This window comes from Phacochoerus africanus, chromosome 6 (assembly GCF_016906955.1).
Source record: "Phacochoerus africanus isolate WHEZ1 chromosome 6, ROS_Pafr_v1, whole genome shotgun sequence".
Classification (NCBI taxonomy): domain Eukaryota; kingdom Metazoa; phylum Chordata; class Mammalia; order Artiodactyla; family Suidae; genus Phacochoerus; species Phacochoerus africanus.
The window spans coordinates 93,405,341-93,428,101 of record NC_062549.1 but is presented as its reverse complement, the minus strand read 5'-3'; the positions used below and the strand labels follow the sequence as shown (position 1 = coordinate 93,428,101).

Below are 22,761 nucleotides of genomic sequence, written 5' to 3'. Positions count from 1 at the left end.
GCCCCCGGAGAAAAAGAATGTATGCGTGTGTGTGTGTGAGAGAGAGACTGGGTCACTTTACTGTATAGTAGAAACTGACAGTACACTGTAAACCAACTACAATGGAAAAAATAAAAATCATTAAAAAAAAAAAAAAGTACCAGTGGTGGAGTTCCCCTTGTAGCTCAGGAATAAGGACCCCAACTAGTATGCATTAGGATGTGGGTTCCATCCCTGGCCTTGCTCAGTGGGTTAAGGATCCAGTGTTGCTACAAGCTGTGGTATAGGTCACAGATGCAGCTGGGATCTGACCTTGCGGTGGCTGTGGTGTTGGCCTGCAGCTGCAGCTCTGATTCCACCCTTAACATGGAAACTTCCATAGGCTGTGGGTGGGGCCCTATAAAGACAAAAAAAAAAAAGAGTACCAGCGGTAAGTACTGGCAAGTGCTAAGAAAGACAGATGGGCAAATTGCTGCTCTGAGCACTGAAAGACTTCATAGGTCGGAACCTTCCCGGAAGGGTGTCATATCTACAGGGGAACAGCGCAAATGTTCAAAGGAGGTGGGGGAGGGGGAGGGAAGGTGTGGGGGCCTGGAGCTAGGAAAGCAGAGGGGAGAGGGTATACTCACATGGGGGGCCCCCTCAGGGGCTAGACTACCTGAGGACTTTGAATCTAAGATTTCTGGAAAGCGCGACCCGCCTCCTTAACTCGTTAGCCGATCAACTAAGTCCCAGGCCTCCAGGTGGCTAAACAGATGGAGTCGAGATTATAAACCGAGCCACGCTAGCTCGCTACCTCGCTACCTCGGTGGATCTCTGGGCCTTTTCCATCAAGAGCTTCTCCTTACAGGATAGGAGGGCGGACCCCGGAGGGCGAATCTGTTCCCACCTGGCCTCCGCTTTCCTACAATCCTCCCATACGGCGGTCCCCAATATTCGGGGTCGGCTCCCGGCTTTCCTGGGCTGTATCAGAGTTGACTTTGGAGGGGTCCTGTCCAGCCCTCTAGCCCCGCCTTTGCATCCTGGCCTCGCCCTAGCCACGCCCCCTCTCCGGTCCAGTACGAGATCCACTCGTCTCCTGCCGCCACGGCCCCTCCCAGGTCCTCAGCCACCCTAGGCCTTCTCCCTTCGCACAAGGTCGACGGGGTCCGTGCTCCAGGGCTTCCCTGCCCCTGTGACTCCGAGCCTCCCAGTCCTGCCCGCTCCGCCCTGGCCCCGCCCTTCCATCCTGCTCTGGCTCTGCGGCTCCGCCCTCCGGGCCCCGCCTCCCCCCAAGACTCTGTGGTGCCCCCTGTCGGCCTCGCGTGCGCTCTGCAGTTGCCCGCGGACCCGCCCACCTCGCGCGGTTGCCGTGGAGAGGGACGCAGAGTCGACGCCACGGCGGGTGGGTCTGGTCCCTGGAGGCGGAACAGAGACCCTTGATTCGGCCACTTCCAGGGCGAGCCCCACAGAGCCCCGTCCTGAATCCGCCCCCGGAGTCCTGCAGACCTCACCAGCATGTCTGGCGAGGCGAGCGCACCACCGGTGGCCTCACCCAGGACCCCTCGTCCCGGCATACAGAAGTCATCCGGCTCAGTGGCCAAGAAGGGGGATCGCGGGGTCAAGGAGAAGCCGGCGACTGTCCTGCCGCCGGTGGGCGAGGAGGAGCCCAAAAACCCTGGTACAGTGGTGGTGGGGTTGGGGGGATCATGGCCTCTAGGCTTCAGCTCCGCGCGCTCCCAACCAGCTGCTCATCGCTCGGGCTAGCCGGGTTAGAGTGGCGTCATCGCTGTGCCAGGCACTGGCAGCCGAGACAGGCGAGCCAGCCAATACTAATAGAATTTCTGGTTTTAGGGAGTGCAGCGTGGAAACGGTCGCCACTGGCTGAAGTTCAGTATGTGAATGTAACTAGCTCCTGGCACATAGTTAAGAGTGTTGTAAGTGGTAACCATTATCAGATGTGCACGTTATTAGGCACGTTTCTTCTCTCTAGTCGGAGTCTTGCCCTGTCTACTGGGGGGGGGGGAACAATGGAGATGAAGGTAAGAAAGTATTTTGTAAACTGCAAATTCACTTCTTCACTCAACAAGCATACATTGTGCACCCACTGTATGCCAAGTGCCACACTCCATCCTGGGATATGAATCACAGTTTTATTCCCAGCACAGTTCCTAAAACTCAGCTTGGCAGATGTTTGAATTGAACTTGATCTTAAAGAATCCACGCTGGCTCGGGAGGCTGACAAATACGATAAGATGTGCTAATATATATGAGAGAAGGTCTGAGAAGTGATGGGAAGACACAGGGGCACTGCCAGGAGGTGACTTTGAGTTGAGTTTTATAGGTATTCACTCATTATTCAACAATTACTTTCTGGATGCCTGCTCTGCAGCCAGGTCCAATACAGAAAGAAGGAGATGGACACAGTCCAGCTGGAATGGAATTTACATTCTCTAGGAAGAGAAAACCATTGGAAGAGTATGGGTATGAGAGTGGCTCTTTATATTGCGATTGATAGAACCCCAACCCAAACAAATGATCCACAAAGCAGAATTTATTGGAAGTCTTCTTGTCTTTTTAGGGCTGCACCTGTGGCATATGGAGGTTCCCAGGCTGGGGGTCCAATTGGAGCTGTAGCTGCCAGCCTACGCCACAGCCAGAGCTACAGTAATGCGGGATCGCAGCCGTGTCTGCAACCTACTCCACAGCTCACAGCAACACTGGATCCTTAACCCACTGAACGAGGCCAGGGATCGAACCTGCATCCTCATGGATGCTAACCACTGAGCCATGATGAGAACTCCTATTGGAAGTCTTCTTGATTCAGATCCACTAGATTTGCCATCAAAGAGGGACTGGAACTTGCTCTCTCTGGACTCATGGAAAAACAACTTGGGAAGAAAAAGCTCTGCTTGTCAGACTTGGTCAAATGCCATCTCCTTGTCAGTGCTGGCAGTTTTGGGGGGGGGGAAGCTATGAGGCTGGAGGAAGAGAATTTTCCAGAAGGAGAGACAAAACAGTATAGAATCTCCTACAGATACGAACACAGTTGAAACACTCTTTCTCTCCCACATCATTCTGGCTGCTGTGTGGAAAATGGAATGACAGGGGAAAGAATGCAGACAGGGAGCTGAGTTAAGAGGCATTTCAAAATAGCCCAGGAGAGGGACAGTGGCAGTTGGACTGGGGTAGTGAGAGAGAATGGATTAGTCTTCTTGGAAAACCACTTCCGGGCTAGAAAGAGTTGATGAAGTAGCGGATGGAGTGGCAAGTGAGGGAGGTAGCTAGAATGATTCCATGTTTCTGTACTGGGCACAGGGTGGGTTAAGGTGCCGTCCATGGAGGGCCTGAAGGAAGAGCCCACAAGAGACCTCCAAGGGATGATGTCAGCCAGGCAGCTGGACACATGGGTCTGGAGCACAGAAAAGAGGTCAGGGAGCTGCTGATGTTTGGGTGCATCTAGGCCCTGGGAATGAGGAGGATTCCCCTGGGAGGGAGGGTGTAATCAGAGAGGAAAGGGCTCAGGAGGAGGGAGATGAGGGGGGGAGCTGAGGAGGAGGAGCTGGAGGAGGAGGCTGGGAGGGATGAGGTCAGAGGGGAGGGAACGAGAGTGAAAACTGCACAGGAGAGTTCCTGTTGTGGTGCAGCAGAAATGAACCCAACTAGCATCCATGAGGATGCGGTTCGATCCCTGGCCTCCCTCAGTGGGTTAAAGATCCCACATTGCCATGAGCTGTGATGTAGGTCGCAGACAAGGTTTGGATCCCATGTTGCTGTGGCCAGTAGCTGCAGCTCTGATTCACCCTCTAGCCTGGGAACTTCCAAATGCCTCAGGTGTGGCCCTGAAAAGAAAAAAAAAAAAGGTGCCCTCCTTGAACTATCTTTGGCATCACCTGTGAGCTGGTCAGAAATGCAAATTCATGGACTCCACCCAGCCCTTGGAATCAGAATGGGAGGGCAGAGGACCAGGCAACTGTTTTAACAGGTTCTCCTGGTGATTCTTACAGACATACCTTAAAGTTCCCGTCGTGGCTCAGTGGTTAACGAATCCAACAAAGAACCATGAGGTTGCAGGTTCGATCCCTGGCCTCGCTCAGTGGGTTAGGGATGTGGCGTTGCTGTGAGCTGTGGTGTATGTCACAGACTGCGGCTCGGCTCTGGCTTGGGCTGGTGGCTACAGTTCCAATTAGACGCCTAGCCTGGGAACCTCCATATGCAGTGGGTACGACCCTAGAAAAAACAGAAAAAAACAAAACAGAACAAACCAACAAAAAGTTTGAGAATCTGTGCTTAGACAGAGGTGTGGTGTGAGTGAAACAAGGAAGGGTGGGGGGCTTCCCAGCAGGGGGAAGGGCCTGGGAAAGCAGGCAGTGTGCAGGGGTCCGCTGTACAAGGGCGTCCCCCAGCCTCCCTGTGTCTCCCTCACCCACCTTCTCCAGTCGGTTAATGTCTTGGGTCTCTCTGTTCCCCTGATGGCTGGGTGCATGAGAAACATGCCTCCTACCCCTTTGCCCCAAGAACCCTCAAACCTCTCTGCGTCTCACCCTTACACGTGCTGAGCACAGGTCCTCCCAGTCCCCTCCCCCCCGCACCCTCCCCGCAGGCTCCCTGTACATGTGCGGTGTGTGAGGTCCTCCTGGGTTCTTTGCTTTGCTCAACATCAATCCTGGGACACTGGGCAGTCCTAGCAAGGAAGGAACATGGGAGCAGGCTGGACTGGGGACATCCTATGGGAAGCGAGCATGTAAGGGGCCTCTGCCCATGCGGTGGGTGGAGGCGCCCACAGGTAAAAGAGGTGCCCTCCTCGTCTCTGTTCCACGCCCTTTAGTCCCTTCTCCCAGGTCTGGATTTCCCACTGTTTCCACTTAAGTGTTTTCAGTGTGAATTTCTACAATGCATCTTACATGTTAAAAATGACTGTAAGGGAGTTCTCGTCTTGGCGCAGTGGTTAACGAATCCGACTAGGAACCATGAGGTTTCGGGTTCAATCCCTGCCCTTGCTTAGTGGGTTAAGGATCCGTCATTGCCGTGAGCTGTAGTGTCAGTCGCAGACGTGGCTCGGATCCCGCGTTGCTGTGGCTGTGGCGTAGGCCGGTGGCTACAGCTCCAATTCGACCCCTAGCCTGGAAAACTCCATATGCCGCAGGAGCGGCCCAAGAGAAAACAAAACGACCAAAAAAAAAAAAAAAAAAGACTGTAAGGATGTCTGAGTCCGAGGAGGGGGCCTCTGCTCACCCGAAGCCTCGGACTACAGAGCGTGGAAACGCGGCACGGATCCTTAGCGAGTGGAGGCGCGGGACCGGGTGGGCGTCCTCTGGTATCTGCTGCCCTCTGGTGGCGGCCTTGGGCTACAGCCGGCGGGCGCGGCGCGGCGCTGCGCTTCCCTCGCGGCTCTCCTCCCCTACCCCGCAGAGGAGTACCAGTGCACCGGCTTCCTGGAGGTGGACTTCGCCGAACTCTGCACGCGGTGGGGCTACACGGACTTCCCCAAAGTGGTCACCCGGCCCCGCCCGCACCCGACTTTCGTCCCCTCCGCTTCTACGTCGGAAAAGCCCACAATAGGTGAGTGACAGTGGAGCCCCCCCGTGTGCCTGCGGCATCCACCGCTAGCCTCCCATTGCACCGCCAGCCGAATGGCCGGAATGCAGGGCAACGTGTGTGTGTGTGAGTGAGGGGGGTGGATGCCAGGAGGCAGATGGGGAGGTACGGGAGTTTCTGCCTGTCTTTCCAAACCCTCGCAGAGTCCGGACTGGCCGAGTCCTGCGATCCCGCCGCTCTGGCACCGTGGGCGTGGGGCCCAAGCAGGTGACTGCCCTCTTCTTCCTTCCCCTTTCCTCGTGCTGCCTTCTAGACGATCAGCGGCTGTCGGGGTCCTGCAGCCTCAACAGCCTGGAGAGCAAATACGTGTTCTTCCGGCCCACCATCCAGGTGGAGGTGGAGTCTGAGGACAAGTCCGTGAAGGAAATCTACATCCGCGGTAAGGTCTCCCTCCGGCCCCTCTCACCTACTGCCCCCCACCCCATCCTTCCCCTCCTGGCCTGAGGCTCCTTCCTCCTCTCCCTTCCGCAGGTTGGAAGGTTGAGGAGAGGATCCTGGGTATCTTCTCTAAGTGTCTGCCTTCCCTCAGCCAGTTGCAGGCCATCAAGTGAGGGGATACGGGATGGGGGAGGGGCAGGGGCCAGGGTTGGGGGCACGGGCTTCTGGTGGCCTGGGAGAACTGAAGGGGCACGGAAGACCCTGGGGACTGTGGAGAGGTGGGGGGATGAGGAAGGGTTTCAGAGTGGCTGCTGAGGACAACGTGGGAAGGAAGTGACACCCCCAGCTTTGTTTCTGTGCTTCCCATCATCTCCAGCTTGTGGAAGGTGGGGCTGACTGATAAGACCCTGACCACCTTCATCGCCCTCCTGCCTCTCTGCTCATCCACGCTAAGGTCAGCAGAGGCAAACAGGCAAGGGGGGAGGCTACCTGGTCACAGGGGAGCAGTTTGGGGACAGGAGTGGCAGGTCCGCACTTCCGTGGCCTTGGCTGGCATCCCTGTAGAAAGAGGGTGCTGCTAGAGTCTGAGGGTATTTTGTTTTGTTTTTAAATTTTTAAATTCTCATTTATTTATTTATTTGCTTTTTTTAGGGCTGCACTCACAACATATGGAAGTTTCCAGGCTAGGGGTCCAATGGGAGCTACAGCTGCCGGCCTATACCACAGCCACAGCAACGCAGGATCCCCAACCCACTGAGCAAGGCCAGGTAGGGATCAAACCTGCATCCTTGTGGACACTAGTGGGCTCTTAACCCGCTGAGCCACAACAGGAACTCCACAAGAGTCGTGTTAGAGGCCACCTTATTGCAGGTGACTAACTCCGGGGAGTACCTCTTCACCTGGCACCCTTCTGGGTTTATAGTCAGGAGAACTGTCACATACATAATTTCTTGCATCAAGGGAGGGGGGATCCGGAGTTCCTGTCCTGGTGGGATGGAAACGAATCCGACTAGGAACCATGAGGTTGTGGGTTCATCCCTGGCCTAGCTCAGTGCATTACGGATCCGGTGTTGCTGTGAGCTGTGGTGTAGGTTGCAGACGAGGTTCGGATCCCGCGTTGCTGTGGCTGTGGTGTAGGCCGGCGGCTACAGCTCCGATTCGACCCTTAGCCTGGGAACCTCTACATGCCCCAGGTGTGGCCTTAAAAAACCAAAAAAAAAAAAAAAAAGGAGTTCCCGTCGTGGCGCAGTGGTAAACGAATCCGAGTAGGAACCATGAGGTTGGGGGTTCGATCCCTGCCCTTGCTCAGAGGGTTAACGATCCGGCGTTGCCGTGAGCTGTGGTGTAGGTTGCAGACGCGGCTCGGATCCTGCGTTGCTGTGTCTCTGGCGTAGGCTGGCAGCTACAGCTCCGATTAGACCCTTAGCCTGGGAAACTCCATATGCCGCGAGAGCGGCCCAAGAAATGGCAAAAAGACAAAAAAAAAAAAAAAAAAAAAAACCCAAAAAACAAAAAACAAAACAAAACAAAACAAAAAAAAGGAGGAGGCATTCTTTGCGTTTCCAAGCTGCTCCCAGGAGCCCCACCCTTCTTCCTGTCACCTTCCCTCATCTGGCCTCAGGGGTGCCTCCTGGATCTCAGTTCTCCTCTACCCTCAGGAAGGTGTCTCTGGAGGGGAACCCGTTGCTGGAGCAGTCCTATCACAAGCTCATGGCAGTGGACAGCACGTGAGACTCCTTGCCTCACCCCCTTTCTCTGGGCCTGACCCCCATCCCAAGTCATCCTTCGTTCCCACCCTTCCTTGCCCCTCTGGCACCTCCCGAAGGTTCCTCAATTCCTGCCTCTCCACCCTCAGACCTAACGGGCCTCCTCATACCCCCAAGTTTGCCGAGGAGGTTCGGGCGAACGCCCAGGACCCCATGTTTCCATGGACCCACGTTCTCCCTCCCGCTGCCCAGGATCGCGCACCTGTCTCTGCGGAACAACAACATCGACGACCACGGGGCGCAGCTCCTGGGCCAGGCTCTGTCCACGCTGCACAGCTGCAACCGGAACCTGGTGTCGCTCAACCTGGCCTTCAACCACATCGGGGACGAGGGCGCGGGCTACATCGCGGACGTACGTGCGGGAGCGCGCGCGGCGGGCGGGGACCCAGGCGAGCGGCGGCGGCCCGGGAGCAGCCGGTTCACGCGCTCCCTCACTGCCTCCGCAGGGCCTCCGGCTCAACCGCTCCCTGCTCTGGCTGTCCCTGGCCCACAACCGCATCCAAGACAAGGGCGCCCTGAAGCTGGCCGAGGTGGGTGTGCCGACTGGGCGGGGCCGGGGAGCGACCCCGGCTCCCCGAGCGGCTGATTGCCAGTCGCCGCTTCGCCCCAGGTCCTGCGCCCCTTCGAGCTGACGCACACCGAGGTGGTGGAGCGCCGGCGCCTCCTGCTGGAGAAAGGCTCGCAGGAGCGCTCGCGATCGGTGAGGAGCGCCCTGAGTCCCTGGAGCCACTTCCCAGCTCCGCTGCTTTTCAGCAGGCGGGCCGGCCGTGTCCTAACCCGTCCCCCCTCCCTGTGCCATGACCGTTTTTCTCTCCGACTTCTGAACACATTTAACAAACCTTTGGGCTGTAACTGCAGAACTGTCCCGGGCTACTGGTAGAGTGTATTGGTTAAGAGAAAGGACTAGATTTAAAAACTTTAGGAACTTGAAATCCTGCTCTGCCACAAAACAAGCTTGGGACCTTGGGCCTCAGTTTCTCCATCTCTAAAATGGGGATAATTGTCCCTACCTGGTGGGATTGTTGATAGGATTAAATGAGTTAATTCATCAATGCACTTAGAACAGTGCCTGGCACTTAGTTAAAAAAAAAAAAAAAAAAAAAGCTGGAATTCTCTTCGTGGCTGGGTGGTTAACTAACCCGACTAAGATCCATGAGGATTCGGGTTTGATCCCTGGCCTCGCTCAGTGGGTTAAGAACCCAGCTTTGCCGTGAGCTGTGGTGTAGGTCACAGACGCAGCTCGGTCCCATGTTGCTGTGGCTGTGGTGTAGGCCGGCAGCTGCAGCTCCGATTTGACCCCTAGCCTGGGAACCTCCATATGCCGTGGGTGCAGCCCTAAAAAAAAAAAAATAATCTCCTGGAGTTCCTGTTGTGGCTCAGAGGGTGGACCTGAGATAGTCTCCTTGAGGATGTGGGTTTGATCCCTGGCCTTGCTCAGTGGGATAAGGATCTGGCGTTGCAGCAAGTTGCAGCATAGGTCACAGATGGTGGCTCTGGTGTGGCTGTGGCATAAGCTGGTCGCGGCAGCTCCCGTTGAATGTCTGTATGGTACAGTTGCAGCCTTAAAAAAAAATGTTAGCTACTATTTCCTCCCTCATTATAAGACTCTCACTGCCCCTCCCCCACCCCAGCCCAGCTCATCCTGGGGTCTCTGTGCCATTTCTTCCCAAACCTGCACCTGCCCCAAAGGCGTCATGTTAGCATTTAGGCAGGGAGATGGGGGTAGGTGGTGCTGCACCCAGGCACCCAGGCATGGGGCTGGCATGAGGCCCCCCTCACACCTCCGTCTCCTCCCATTTGTGAGCACAGCCTTCCAACTCCCGACACGGGGACTCCAAACCGGAGCGTGAGAAGAATCAGCTGATGGGGGTCAGCAGTTTTGCAGTGGTGGACAAGACAGACAAGACGCAGGCCATGAAGACCCCTAAGGGCCTGGGCAAGAAGAAGGAGAAGTTGGGGGTAGGTGCGCTATGGGCAGCAGGGCCCTGGGTGGTGGAGGAACAGGGGAGGCAGCTTCCTAGATACACAGGTGGGGGTGGAGGGGAGAAGGTCTTTGAAGGTCCATCTCCAGCCCAGGGGCCCAGTGCTGGCCCTTCCCACACCTGCTCCCGGTCCCCCAGGGAGGTAGGGCTCTCATTGCTCTGTGGCCCCCTCCACAGGAAGTGGTGAAGAAAGAGGAGAAGTCAGGGACAGGGCAGTCGCCCACCCAAGGAACCCCTAAGAAGGAAGATTCCACAAAGGCCAGCAAGGGGAGTAAGTGCCAGTACCCTCTGTGGTGCCGCGTGGGGCGGAGGAAGGGGGCGCCCGTGGGGCTGCCATGATGTCTTCTCACGATGATGTTGGAAGCCCCTCATTCTGACCCACCACACTCCACACTGGTTCCCCCCGGGGCTGCACACCCACGTGGCCTTTTCTTTTTAGGGCCGTACCTACCTCGCTGGGGGGCCCCCTCCAACTCTTTCTGTCACACCCAAACCCAAAGTGTGTCGGGGTCTCCTTCTCCACCCCTGCCCATTCTTTGGGGAAACTGGGTGGTATTGGAGGTCTGCACCACATACTCTGCTCCTCTTCCCACTCCAGAGGTAACCATCCCTGAGCAGAAACCAGGCAAGGGGAAAGGGACCAAGAGCGGAAGCAAAGAGAAACGCAGCATCCTCCTGGAGTCAGAGGTAGTTCCCAGAGAGTGGGGTGGGAGCACGTCCCTGGGGTCCAGGCTGCCTGGGAGCTCTCACGCCCCCCCCCCCCACCGGGCCCCTCCTGGAGTAGAGTCTCAAGCCCTGTGCTGTGGCAGCAGCCACTTCGACTCACACAGAGTCCTCGCTCCTGCCCCCCTCGCCATCCCAGCCTGGGCTTGCAGGGCTAACAGAGCTCAGTGCCCCTTCCCTTTCTTCCTTTCCTGGCTCATTAGGAGCCCACACATTTGATCCTTGGCCTCAAGGCACCTGCTTTCCAAAAGACCATTGGTTCATCACCACCAGATCCAGAGTTACTTGTAGATGCACAGGAACAAAGCACATTCTCTTCTGCCCCTCCTGGAAGCTCCCCAGGAAGGCAGGGTGTTTTCCTAGGTGTGGTATAGCCCCCGCCCCGTGCCCAGCAACTTGAGACCTTCTCTCCTCTGCCCCTGGAGCCTCCCTTTACTCTTTCAACTTGGATCAAACTTGTTCTTTGGAATCGTTCCTGGACTCCATAGTACCCACCCCTCCCCAGCCCTCCAGCTGTTGGTGGGGTCAGCAGCCTGAGGGGCTCTCTCTGTCTTTACACAGGCATACTTCGTTGTATTGTGCTTGACAGATAATTGTGTTTTCACAAATGGAAATTTTGTGGCAAGCCCTGATCAAGCAAATCTATCCGTGCCATTTTTTTTTTTTGTCTTTTTGCTTTTTCTAGGGCCACTCCCGTGGCATATGGAGGTTCCCAGGCTGGGGTCTAATTGGAGCTATAGCTGCCGACCTACACCACACCCACAGCAACTCGGGATCCGAGCCGCGTCTTCGACCTACACCACAGCTCATGGCAATGCCGGATCCTTAACCCACTGAGCGAGGCCAGGGATCAAACCCCCAACCTCATGGTTTCTAGTTGGATTTGTTTCTGCTGCGCCACAATGGGAACTTCTGTTGGTGCTATTTCCCCCCCGCCCCCAACAGCATTGGCTCTCTTCATGTCTCTGAGTCACCTTTTGATAGTTCTCTCAAAGTTTCAGACTTTTTCATTATTATTGGATTTGCGATGGTGATCTGTGCTCAGTGATTTTTGACGTTACTACTATACTCCCTGAAGCTTCAGATGATGGTTAGCATTTTTTTAGCAACACAGCTTTATAAAAATTAAGGTATACGCATTGCTTTTTTAGACCTAATGCTACTCCACACTTAATAGACTGCAGCATAGTGTAAACATAATGTTTATACATACTTGGAAACCAAAAGAATTCATGTAACTCCCTTGATGGCAAGGGTCTGGAACCAAACCCGCAATATCTTCGAGGTATGCCTGTGTTCCATCATCAGAAGACCTCCCTGAGGGAGTTCCCACTGTGGCTCAGTGGTAATGAACCTGATGAGCATCCATGAAGATGAGGGTTTGATCCCTGGCCTCGATCTGTGGGTTAAGGATCCAGCGTTGCCATGAGCTGTGGTGTAGGTTTGCAGCCCTGGCTCAGGTCTGGCATTGCTGTGGCTGTGGCGTAGGCTGGCAGCTACAGCTCCCATTTGACCCCTAGCTTGGGAACTTCCATGGGCAAACTTCCATGTGTTCGTGCAAAAAAAAAAAAAAAAAAAAAGACCTCCCTGACCCTAGGTAGAAAATGTCCCCTCCCCTCTTAGGAGTCTTCTCTCTGGCGCCCAAGACAAGAGCTTACAAAAGAGGTGGTAGGGGTTGCCTCTCAGTGCCAGTTTTTGGACCCTGCCCTGGGCTTGATCCAGGCTGCTGTCTCTTCCCAGGACTGTTGCATTTTCCTCTCATCCTGCCTTCAGCATCATCTGCCACAAATCCATCCATCCTCAGTGTTCCACTGTTAGGAAATATTTAGCGAACTTGAATGCCAACCCACTGTTTCATGCCTTCAGCTGGCACCTCTCCCCTCATCTTCAGCTGATCAGGACCACATACTATTCAGACATCAGCTCACAGGGTCACTTCCTCCAGGAGACTGCTCCTGCCTCCTGAGGCTGGCTAGCTGTCCTTGCTCTGTGCCCCTGGAGTACCGAGGGGTACGGTACCCCGGAGTACCCCTGCCAGCTCTGCATTACCATGTTACCCTCTCACTGTCAGGCTCCTGCGCACAAAGCTGCTTCTTGAGGGTCTGGGCTTATTTGTCTTTGTATCCCCAGCACCTGGGACAAAGCCTGGACTATAGCTGGCCCTCAAAACATGTATGTTGAATGAATGAATGAATGGCCTGTTGACCAGCTCCCTTCTCCTCTGCTGCAACTAGTATTCTGCCTTAGCAGCTGGTTGGGGAAGCTACTGAGATGGTCAACCCTCTCCTGGAGCCTGTGGAGCACCGAGATGGGAAAGTTTTCATGCCTGGGAACAAGGTCCTTTTGCACCTGAACCTTCTCCGTACGTCTTCCAACTCATCCCCTCCACCCCCTGCCCTCCTGGCAGGAGGCTAGCCGGGCCCCATGCGGCCACGAGGGCACCCGGCCCAGCTCCATGCAACAGAACCTGGTTCTCCCATGGCTGGGCATCCTGATGATGAAGGCCCTCTTGCACGGGGTGAGGGGGAGTTGGGCTCTGGATTGGGCAGTTAATGAGGGGAGTGAGACCATCAAAGGCTGAGGGAAGTCAAAGGAGGCATCTGAGAAGAGAGTTGGGGTGCACAGCCGGGTGGGGAGTTAGTCCTGGGTGAGTGAGCTGGGGGCTGGGGGAGCAAGGGGTTAGCTGTGGAGCGAGCGGGGTGCACAGGTGTCCCGTGAAGGTGTAGGCGGGCTGGAGGTTGGTGGTGTCGGAGGCCACCTCGTGGGCTCCTTCCACCAGGAAACCGCATCACAGAGGTGGGGCTGGAGGCCTTCCTCACCGCAGTGCAGTACCAGGTGCAGTTCTCCAAGTCCAAGAGTGCGTCCAAGGGCCCCGTGGGGCTGCTGTGGCTGTCCCTGGCGGTGAGTGCCCATCTCTGTCTCCTGATGCAGCTGCCACAGGCAGCTTGTGTCTCCCCATTTTCAAGGCAGGCCTGTAGTTCCTCTAGTGGTTTCTTTTTGTTGTTGTTACATTATAGGGCCACACCTGCAGCATGTGGAGGTTCCCAGGCTAGGGGTCTAATCGGCGCTGTGGCTGCTGGCCGTCATGGATCCTAGTCGGGCTCATTAAACGCTGAGCCAAGAAGGGAACTCCTTCCCACAGTTCTTTTATTCCAACACAGCCTCCATCCCGCTTGCTGCCGGATTGGCAGCTTACGCTCCTTTTGCCTTTTCTCCATGTTCTCCGGCCCCTCACCCACCTCGTCCCAGGAAATGTTTTTCTTCTGGATGATTAATCGTCATTGCTTTGGTTAGCTGTCAGCCTTCCTTTTCTTTTCCTTTTTTTTTTTTTTGTCTTTTTGCCCTTTCTAGGGCCGCTCCCGCGGCATATGGAGGTTCCCAGGCTAGGGGTCTAATTGGAGCTGTAGCCGCCAGTCTATACCACAGCCACAGCAACGCCAGATCTGAGTTGCGTCTTCGACCTACACCACAGTTCATGGCAATGCCGGATCCCTAACCCACTGAGCAAGGCCAGGGATCGAACCTGCATCCTCATGGATGCTAGTCAGGTTGGTTAACCGCTGAGGCACGATGGGAACTCCAGCCTTCCTTTTCTCCCTCCAGAAAAACTACTTCTCCCCACAATGTCCTGCGTATGCCATGATCCAGGAACTGATGCTGCCAAGGGATCCTATCAGCAAGGCCAAGCACAGAGAGGAGGAGGCCATGGCTTCCTCCTAGCCCCCTCCCACCTTCTTCCCAGAGATCCTGGGCCAGGAAGCACATCTCTTTCCATGTGTGGCTACACCTCCCTGGGGAGGGCTGGGATCATTAACAAAGCCTGTTGCTGTACTTTTTCCTTTGAGGATGTCTGAAATCTGTTCCTGAACCACTCAGGACACTTGGACTTTGAGCCTGTTCATTTTATGTGGCCAGAACTGGCCAAGCTGCATTATGGTTCTGCTTGGGTGGGGGAGGGGGGGTGTCCCAGGTCCTCTGGTGGCCCGAGTTACTTTCCCTCTGTGATCCCTAGAGGACATGTGCTAGGCCAGGGTTTTCATCGTCTCTGTTCTCAGAAGCAGAAGGGAAAGACGGGATAGCAACGGGCACGCACAAGCCGATGGAAGAGTGCGGTGGGGGGGAGAGTTGGCTCCACCAGCCCAACCTCCCCTCTGCTGCCCCAGTGTCTGGATTGGTTTGGAGGAGAGACAAGCGCTCAGCTTGTGGAATTGTAGAGCTGGCAGGCTGCTCTGGGGAGGGTGCCAAGTCTTTCAGCATCTATGCAGCAAAGGCCAAGCACTAAACTCAAACCTTAGTAACACTGCCTGCTGCTGTCAGCGATCTGAAACCAGAGCCACCCAGACGGTGTGTGGCCCAGAGGAGTCAGGAGGGCTGGGGGCTGGGTGCCCAGAGAACACAGGGCTGGCTTCTGGGGAGCGGACATCACGCTACAGGGAGCTGCCTGAGAAGCAGCCCTTCCTCACCCCTGGGTAGATGTAACCTGGCCACGTCCTCTCAGCTCTACCCCGCCTGCCCGAACCCCTGCTCCTTGAGGCTCCGTGGCCCTCACAGCCGTCTTTGCTTCCGACTGCTGCGCTGCCACTCAGCCATCTGGCAACTGGTGCGGAGCTGCTGCAGGAAAGATGGATCAGGCCTTTGACTTCCCAGCACGGAGCACATCGCACTGGCCACGACCAGTCAGCCCTGCCCGAGTCCTTCTAAAGCTCAGTGGATCCTTACAGCCCTTGTCCTCATCCCTCCCCTTTATCAAGAACAACTTGTGTATCAGTTCTCACACCCGACTAGGCTGAGTTCCCAAGGTCAGCGCCCAGCATCATGCTGGGTTTGGGAGGGAAGACATTAGATGGTTAAGGCAGGGAGAGAATTTGTCCCCTTGCCCAGCAATGAGGGTTGGACAGTTACAGTCCTGGGGATGTGGCGGTGTCTGCCTGCTGGAGGACGTGGAGGGCTGAGGATGGGGTAGCCGGCTGGGCCTCTGAGATGACCCTTGCCTGAGTGTTGCCTTTAAAAGTCTTGAAGCTCACGAGGGCAGCTCATGAAGTCTCTTAACTCTGCAGCCACTGTTCCTCTGTCTGTGTGAGTGTGTGTGTTTATTTTAGTCTTTTTAGGGCCTCACCTGTGGTACATGGAGGTTCCCAGGCTAGGAGTCGAATCAGAGCTAAAGCCTACACGACAGCTCACGGCAATGCTGGATCCTTAACCCACTGAGCGAGGCCAGGGATTGCACCTGCACCCTCATGGATACCAGTCAGATTCATTTCTGCTGAGCCACGATGGGAACTCCAGTGTGTGTGTTTAAACTGAGTGAGTTCAGTGTCTTTTTGTGTTTTGGCTGTGGGGCTGTATCGCTTAGTTTGCCAACTGCAGTTCAGCGAGCGCACAGCCAGAGCTTTGGGAGAGAAAAGGGCAAGGCCTGGGCCTGAGGGGCTGCCTTTGGTCCCTCTACCCAATTCTCCTTGGTCTCAGAGGGAATGACCACAAAGTCTTTTGAGCACGGCAGTTCCAAGAATCACACACACACCGCCACAGTTGAAGAATATTTAACTTTTCTTAAAAAAAAATCTTAACCATGAAAGGAAGAAAATAAAAGAGTATACATTATTTTAACAGCAAAACAGTCATTTCCATATCTATATTTTATATATTATATATATATATTTATATATATATATGTATATATACACCTAGCACAGTGTGTATATTCTATTAGTCACTGGGGAGTGGAGTGGACGTCGTAATAGGGGCCAAGGCTGCGGCGGCCCCTGGGATGGTCCTAGGTTAGTTTGGGGACTCCAGCATTCAACCCCCTCCTCCCACCTCCTGGGGCCCAGTTTTCAGCTCCGTACCTGATACACTGGTTTTCTCTAGGGAGAGGGTGGGGAAGGATGGACACAGGTGGGGTAGGAAGTTCCCCTGAAGATGGGAAGTCTTGGGATGGGGTGGGGTGGTGGGGGGAGTAGCTCAGCACCGGCCGCAGAGGCTGGGCTCTCAGGCCAGGAGGCCCGGAAGCTGGAGGCCTTCTCACCCGCAGGGGACCGGGACGTGCTCAGGGCTGGCTGCACTGCTGGGCCCTGACCCTGGAGCTGGGCTGCTAACTAGGAGACCCAAGTGGATCTCCTCTTCCCTAGCGGTCCCTCTGTTAGTGCCTCCGGCACGCCAGGATCAGAAACAAAAACGGTCCAAGTTATTTACAAGAGCAAAGATGAACATACAATACATACATATTTATAGGAAACCAAAGTGACAAAGAGAGGCGAGGTGGAGACACCTCAGCCTGGGGGGCCTGTGGAGACAGGAGGGGAGGAAGAAAGTGCATTTACACGGAGCTGCCTCCTTTTCACGCGCACTTGCATGTCTGAGGGCGCCCACACACACAGGCTTGCACACGTACGTGGGGCGGGGGAGCTTTCAGATGCAGTCAGCATGCTTAGGAGACACGAGGCCTTGAAGGGCTGGGCTGAAGGGGGCGGAAAAGACACTGAAACGCGACTCCAATCTGAGCAGACCAAGCAACATGCGGGTCTCCCCCCTGGGTCTGGGCTGGAGCTGTCTCCTCAACCGCCTCCACCTCGGGAGGAGATCTGGGGGCTCCCCACCCGGGGGCCCGCCTCAGGCCAGTCCCTAGAGGAGGAGCAGGGATGTGGAGGACGCCGTGGTGGTCCGGGCGGCTACAGTCCTGGGGAGGTGGCCGTGTCTGCCGCGCCGGCTTCCTGCAGGGTGCTGGGGCCTGCGGAGGGTGCGGGGATGCCAGTGAGGAGCTCGCCTCTGAGAGACCCACCCTCTGCTCTGCCTGGAGAGTCCCCAGCCTGCGAGAGCCGCTCTTTAGAGCCACCCACTGTGACAAGGCCTTCTCCTCCCCCAGCAACCCTGGGGTTGCTCGTAGGACCCAGAAAGTGCTGCTACTGACACCCACTTGCCAGTCAACCCTCCAAGCCCACAGGTAGGTGTGGGTCTCCTTCTGGAGCCAGAACGCAGCCGAGGCCCCAGCCGCCCAATCTACTGCTTAAGAGCAGGGTTCAAGAGTTCCCATCGTGGCGCAGGGGAAACGAATCCGACTAGGAACCATGGGGTTGTGGGTTCGATCCCTGGCCTTGATCAGTGGGTTAAGGATCCAGCGTTGCTGTGAGCTGTGGTGTAGGTTGAAGACGTGGCTTGGATCTGGTGTTGCTGTGGCTGTGGCGTAGGCTGGCAGCTACAGCTCCGATTTGACCCCTAGCCTGGGAACCTCCATATGCCGCAGGTGAGGCCTTAAAAAGGAAAACGAACAAAAAAGAGCAGGGTTCAGAGGGGAGACTAGGCTCCCCTGGTTTGTTATCTTCATAAGCCAAGGAAAAACAGGGCTCAGTTCTAAGCGTCCTATGTTTAGGGGAGCTTCTGTGGGGTTTCCCTGAAATGTCCTCTTGTGGAGCTGAGAGAGTGAATGGACGAACCGTACTCAGGGGGAAATGGGCTCCTTTTTCTCTCTTCCGTCTCCTCAGGCCCCATGGCCGTGTTTCCTCTCCAGCCGACGGCCTTCTTCCTGCCCCTTCCACCCTAACCCTGTGGGCTCCACTCACCGTCCTCAGGGCAGGGCCCCATTTCGTGACTGTCCCTGGAGTCAGAGGCTGGGGGTTCCTTGGCTGGAGGGGACAGGGAGCTGTCTGTCCATCTAGTTGGCTCTGTGTGGAAACTGCCTACAGGCGTGGTGCCACCGGATGACTCTCCCCCAAGGGACCTGAGCAGTTCTCTGTGGGCCAACTCCATGTCCTGGAAGAGGTGCAGGGGGACAGCTGCTCTCCAGCCCCTCTGTGCATGGGGGCCCTGGGCAAGGGGCTCTGGGGTCCAGGGGATGGGGCTGGGTTTGCGGATAGCCAGGTGGGCTGAGGGTAGAGCCCGAGGCCAGGACCTAGGGCTCCCAGGGAGACAAGTGGTGGAGCTGACTGGTGCAGGTGACGGGTCTTGGGGTGATGGCCTGAGGCCTCCAGGGACCCAAGCCACTCACCTTGAGCCTGTTGAGCTTGAGAGTGAGCTGCTCGATGGTGCGGAAGATCATACCCACGTCCCTGAGGGCCAGGCTTGGGGGAGAGTGGCCAGGGTGCCTCTGATCTCCACTGCCTCCCCGCGGCGGGGGCCGAGGCTCCGTCTGCCAGGCAGGGAGGCCGTCGGGCTGGGAGGGGCTCCTGCGTGCCCCCAAGGAGTCGGTGCTGGAGTCTGGCGGTCCCGCCGGCATGCTGACATAAAAGCAGTTCCCTGTCCCCAGCAAGACAAAGAGCTCAGGAGGCAAAGAGAGGAAGCCGACGCCATCTTTGCTCCCCTCACGCAGCCTCCCTATCTCCCCAAAGCCCTTCTCCTCCACGGAGCCTTCGAGATGGCGATTTGCTCAGCTTGGCCCAGACCAGGGGAAGAGGCTTCGTGGTGGAAGTTAAAGGAGGAGGGGCAGGGCAGGTGTTCCCTCTGGGAAGGTGGATGGGCTGGTTTTAGGTCCTTCTGAGAAAGGGGTGGGCAGCAGCGTCCTTTACGGAGCCCCATCTTGGGCTCTGCTGATGAATGTCTGCACAGCCCCCTGTCCCAACCGCCGTCTATTTCACAGTCCTAGAGATGCCTCAACTCATCAGAGACAGGGACACCTAGAGAAGGGTGCAGAGGGCCCCCAACAGGGCAGTAAGCATAGGTAAACTCCCAGGAGCCTGGGAGGCCATGTGAGCCCTTTTCCATGGTGACACTGGATGGTGGCTGCTGGGGGGGGAGTGGTGGCTCAGAAGATCAGCGAAGGACACTGGGCCCTGGGCCAGGCTTGCCCGCCTCCCCTTCATGACTAAACCCAGGCTGCTTACCCCTGCTGCTCTGAACGGGGCCAGTGCCAGCTCTCGATGAGGGGCTGGCGCACGCTCTGTCCCCCCATCTTTAGGCCCACGTGACTGCAGGCAGGGTGCTAACTCCCCATGCCCAGCTCTGCCCCCGTGGGCCCTGAATTCCAGCCCTGGCCTGTCTCTGGCTCCGAGGAGAAGTTCATTACCCGTTGCCTCTGCTCCGCCTTCCACTTCGGGTGGCTCAGGTTCTGACTGGCCACACTCTGGTAATGCGGGGACAACTTTGCTGCCTGCCACCTCAGCTGCACCGACACCACCACCAGGGAGAGCAGAGGCCGAGAGAGAAGGACAGGGAAGGGAGAAAGAGTAGGAAGGAGAAGGAGAAGGGAGGGTGGGGGAGGGGTGTGGGGTGGGGGGGGTGTGGAGAAAAAGAAAAAGGGGAGAACAAAAGTGAACACAGGCTCACACATGATTACACCCCAGGGAGCTGCAGAGAACCGCTCCACCAATTCACCAGAGGACAGAGAAGGAAGGCCAGGTCCCAGAAACCCAAGAGAGAGTGAGCGCAGACCTCGGGTGGAGGGAAAGAAAAATGCTCCTGGAGAAGGAGGCAGAGCTGGGCACCAGGCGAGGCAGGAGACCCTCTCCCAGCCCAGATGAGCACCCTGCATCTGTCTTTCCTGCTGCACTCCTCAGACTGGGCTTCCCCCTCTTCAGCCTCCTCTCCCCTCCCTGGGCCCCCAGCCCAGCCAGGGCTGCCCTTTCTTGTCTTAAAGCCATCCTCCGTCCTCCACAAGCTGGGGGCCTTCCCTCACCCCCTGTTCCCCTCTCACATGTCTCCCAGCCTTGTCCTGCGGTCCCTCCTCTGGGCTCCATCTCCAGGCTCGCTGCCTTCTCCATCCCACCCGCTAGCTCCTTCATGGCTGCTGTGTGCAATGACCAGTGGTGAGCACCTGCCCTTGTCTTTCTGGGAATGAGGCTCCTGAGATGAGCCAGGACCTTTCCTTTTCCTCAGGACTGGAAGGGCACTGAGGGATGCGGGCAGAAACTGTCACGCTGGTAGCTGATCTGTGCCAGCCAGTAGGTAATATCCTCATGCTGTAGAATGAAGTCCAGAGATGACCCAGAATTTTGCCTCAGGTCAAAGGGATCTTAAGTGATGGACCTAGGGCTCTGCATCTCGGATGTGCGACCCCAAAGCCTCTGCATGGTATCAACCTGGCTCCCTCCCTTCTGCTTCCGGTGCCATCGCGGTTTCCAGGATAAAGGCGGGGAAGAAAGGGACCGTCTGGAAGACTCATAGCGATGCTAGCGAAACTGGGGCGTTTGTCTCCCCAGTGGACAACCCAATTTATTTTACCTTTTCTCACAACTTTGTAACTTCCCGTTGCCTCTGTGCTTGAAGCTTCTTCCTCTGGATTCCTGTCCAGGTTAGGAGACTCCCAGATCCCAGAATTTCTGGTCCTTGGGGGCAGGTGTTCCAGAGAACGGAGAGCTATGTCCTCCTGCCCTGGCTGGCCCCGCTCTGGCCCTGAGAGCTGGGCGTTGTCGCCTTCACCCCCAGGGGGAGCTCGCCCTGGGGAGCCTGGGTCCCAGGGATGAGAAGTGATGCTGATGACAGAAGGTGTAGGTGTCAGGTCGTCCTCGGGCTCCCCAGCAGCCTGTGGGTCCATGGGGTGACCTGGCAGCAGGCTCCACAGGATCAGCTGCCGCAGGTTCTCCACTGGAGGGGAAACAGGGTGATGGCTTCCCGGACCCAGGACCGCACACCGCGCCAGTGGTGGGGGTAGCGGTGCAGAGGCGGTGGGGAGGTCGCTGCTCCCCTCACCGACTCCCACCCCCAACTTGGTGAAACTGCTTCTTGGGTCACAAGGTGGAGCTGGAGGACCCTGGCCAAGCGGCGGGGGGCGGTGGTGGGTGTGAGCTGAGGAGGAGGGGGTTGGGACAAGAATGACAGTTGTCTCCCTGCATTCATCTTTCCTCAAGCACAACAGAAAGAGCCTCTGGGCAGACAGGGGGTGGAGGCGGCTGCCCGCTTACACTGGTCACGCTACTGGGGCGCCAGGGGCCGAAAGTAGGGGCCGTGAAGCACTGACCATCCTCCAGGGCTGCATCGGCGAGTCCTTCCATGAACAGAGGGCCTGGGAGGGGCCGGAGGATGGGGTCCCTTGTCCTGCTGCCCCTTTTCTCTCTATCCGGGGAGGCGGAAGGGTCAGGCAGGGCACCCAGCTCCTCTTCCTCTCTGCTGCCTTCCTGCTCGGGATCCTCCAGCAGGGCTGGGTGCTTCCCTTTGATCCTCTGCTGGGGTCCAGGGCCTGTTTGGGTGGGAGGACAGTGTATGGCAGGGGGAGACGAAAGCCACGAATGGGCTGATCCCAGGCCCGGCTTTGGCTTCAGGGGGCTGGGAACACTGGCTGATCCACTCCACAATGTTCAAGGAGCACTTACTACTCACTGGCCCAGCTCTTGGCGTCCATGAGTAAACAAAACAGAGATCCCTGCCCTGGGAAGCTTAAATTCCAGTGGATGGACAAACAGAAAAATAAAATCAGTAAGTCAACTAAATAAACTGGAAGGTGAGACGTGCTATAGGAAAGAAGGAGCTACGGAGCAGGGGATGGCAGATCAGGAATGGTGATACTCAGCTGAGTGGTCAAAGAAGACACACTGGCGCAAAGCTAACCTGGGCACAGGACTTGTGGGGTTAGACGGAGCATTCTAAGCAGAAGGAGACAGAAAAGGGACCCAGCCAGGGAGCCCGCCAGGGGAGATTTCTCTCTAAACCCGAGATCCTAAGGTGTTTCACATACAAACCCAATGCGAATCCTGTCTGGGACCCCCTCGCTCCTGCTCGTGCCAGCTCCATGACAGTAGCTTCAGCCCTTTGAGCTCCGCTCCCCATCCTGATAATTCCTGGGCCTGCAGAGTCTCCGAGCGCAGCTCTTTCTCCCTTAGGAACCTCTGGACTCTACCCGACAGCCTCTCCTCCTCCCCTGCTAAATACCTGTCACCTACAGAGCCCAGGTGGAGAGCTCTGCTCAAGGGAGCTGGCCTACACTCGCTCCAGTCTGTTCTCTTTTCTCTTCCAGACGCTTTCTCTTTCTCACCGTTTCTTCTCTGCTCTTATCAAAACCTCTCACCTCCGGCCCGGATGCCTCTCTCCCATCATCCCACCTGCACACCTCCCTACCTGGGCCGACAAAAAGGCCTACCTCCAGGTACCGCCTCAGGCTCTGGTCCACTTCGGAACACCTCTGAGTCATCCAGCTCTACCCTGAGGGAAGAAACAGCTGGGGTAAGAGGAGATCCTGCGCTGGGAATCCTGGCTCTCTGCCAGCCAGGTGACGGCCAGGTCATGAAATTCCACTCTGGCCTCCTGAGTCAGAAGGTGCAATGGAGGCGCAGGGTCTAAGAAGGGATGGGTTTAGATTCAGCACCTGCTGTCTGGCTGGTAACCTGGAGAGGAGGATGGGTGCCGGCCAAGCTTCGCCTGGTCCTGATTCTGCGCCCCCCACCACCCTGCCTCAGGCACTGTCTCCATTACAGCCAGGGGAGGGAAGGATGGTG

General features: G+C 56.6%; 2 protein-coding genes across 17 annotated transcripts in view; one reads left to right on the top strand and one right to left on the bottom strand.

Annotated features, from left to right (window-relative positions):
• Window positions 1-1,237: 1,237 nt before the first annotated feature.
• On the top strand, window positions 1,238-14,297 carry LRRC71 (leucine rich repeat containing 71). 7 transcript variants are annotated; one of them, XR_007135491.1, is made up of 16 exons: window positions 1,238-1,639; window positions 5,371-5,520; window positions 5,810-5,935; window positions 6,028-6,103; window positions 6,311-6,388; window positions 7,593-7,661; window positions 7,893-8,052; window positions 8,147-8,230; window positions 8,311-8,400; window positions 9,510-9,659; window positions 9,860-9,953; window positions 10,281-10,369; window positions 12,536-12,577; window positions 12,656-12,923; window positions 13,185-13,306; window positions 14,009-14,025. XR_007135491.1 is itself a non-coding variant. In XM_047784275.1 (16 exons), exons 1-16 carry the CDS (start codon window positions 1,477-1,479, stop codon window positions 14,123-14,125), a joined length of 1,722 nt encoding a protein of 573 aa, XP_047640231.1. In that variant the 5' UTR covers window positions 1,238-1,476; the 3' UTR covers window positions 14,126-14,297. The 7 variants fall into 7 exon arrangements, 4 of the variants coding, with proteins under 4 accessions (XP_047640231.1, XP_047640233.1, XP_047640232.1 ...); XM_047784275.1 differs by having other exon boundaries at window positions 12,656-12,767; window positions 14,009-14,297; XR_007135493.1 differs by lacking the exon at window positions 12,536-12,577.
• A 2,317-nt stretch (window positions 14,298-16,614) lies between these two features.
• Window positions 16,615-22,761, bottom strand: part of ARHGEF11 (Rho guanine nucleotide exchange factor 11) — a 115,147-nt gene continuing 109,000 nt past the window's right edge. For 9 of the 10 annotated variants that reach the window (XM_047784270.1, XM_047784274.1, XM_047784264.1 and 6 more), the window contains 7 exons: window positions 22,407-22,468; window positions 21,291-21,509; window positions 20,555-20,917; window positions 19,401-19,496; window positions 18,387-18,634; window positions 17,962-18,151; window positions 16,615-17,132 (listed from right to left, as the gene is read on the bottom strand). In XM_047784270.1, coding sequence (XP_047640226.1) covers window positions 17,074-17,132; window positions 17,962-18,151; window positions 18,387-18,634; window positions 19,401-19,496; window positions 20,555-20,917; window positions 21,291-21,509; window positions 22,407-22,468 — 1,237 coding nt within the window. In that variant the 3' untranslated portion in view covers window positions 16,615-17,073. The remainder of the gene's footprint in view (window positions 17,133-17,961; window positions 18,152-18,386; window positions 18,635-19,400; window positions 19,497-20,554; window positions 20,918-21,290; window positions 21,510-22,406; window positions 22,469-22,761) is intronic. The other variant, XM_047784271.1, reaches the window with a different exon arrangement.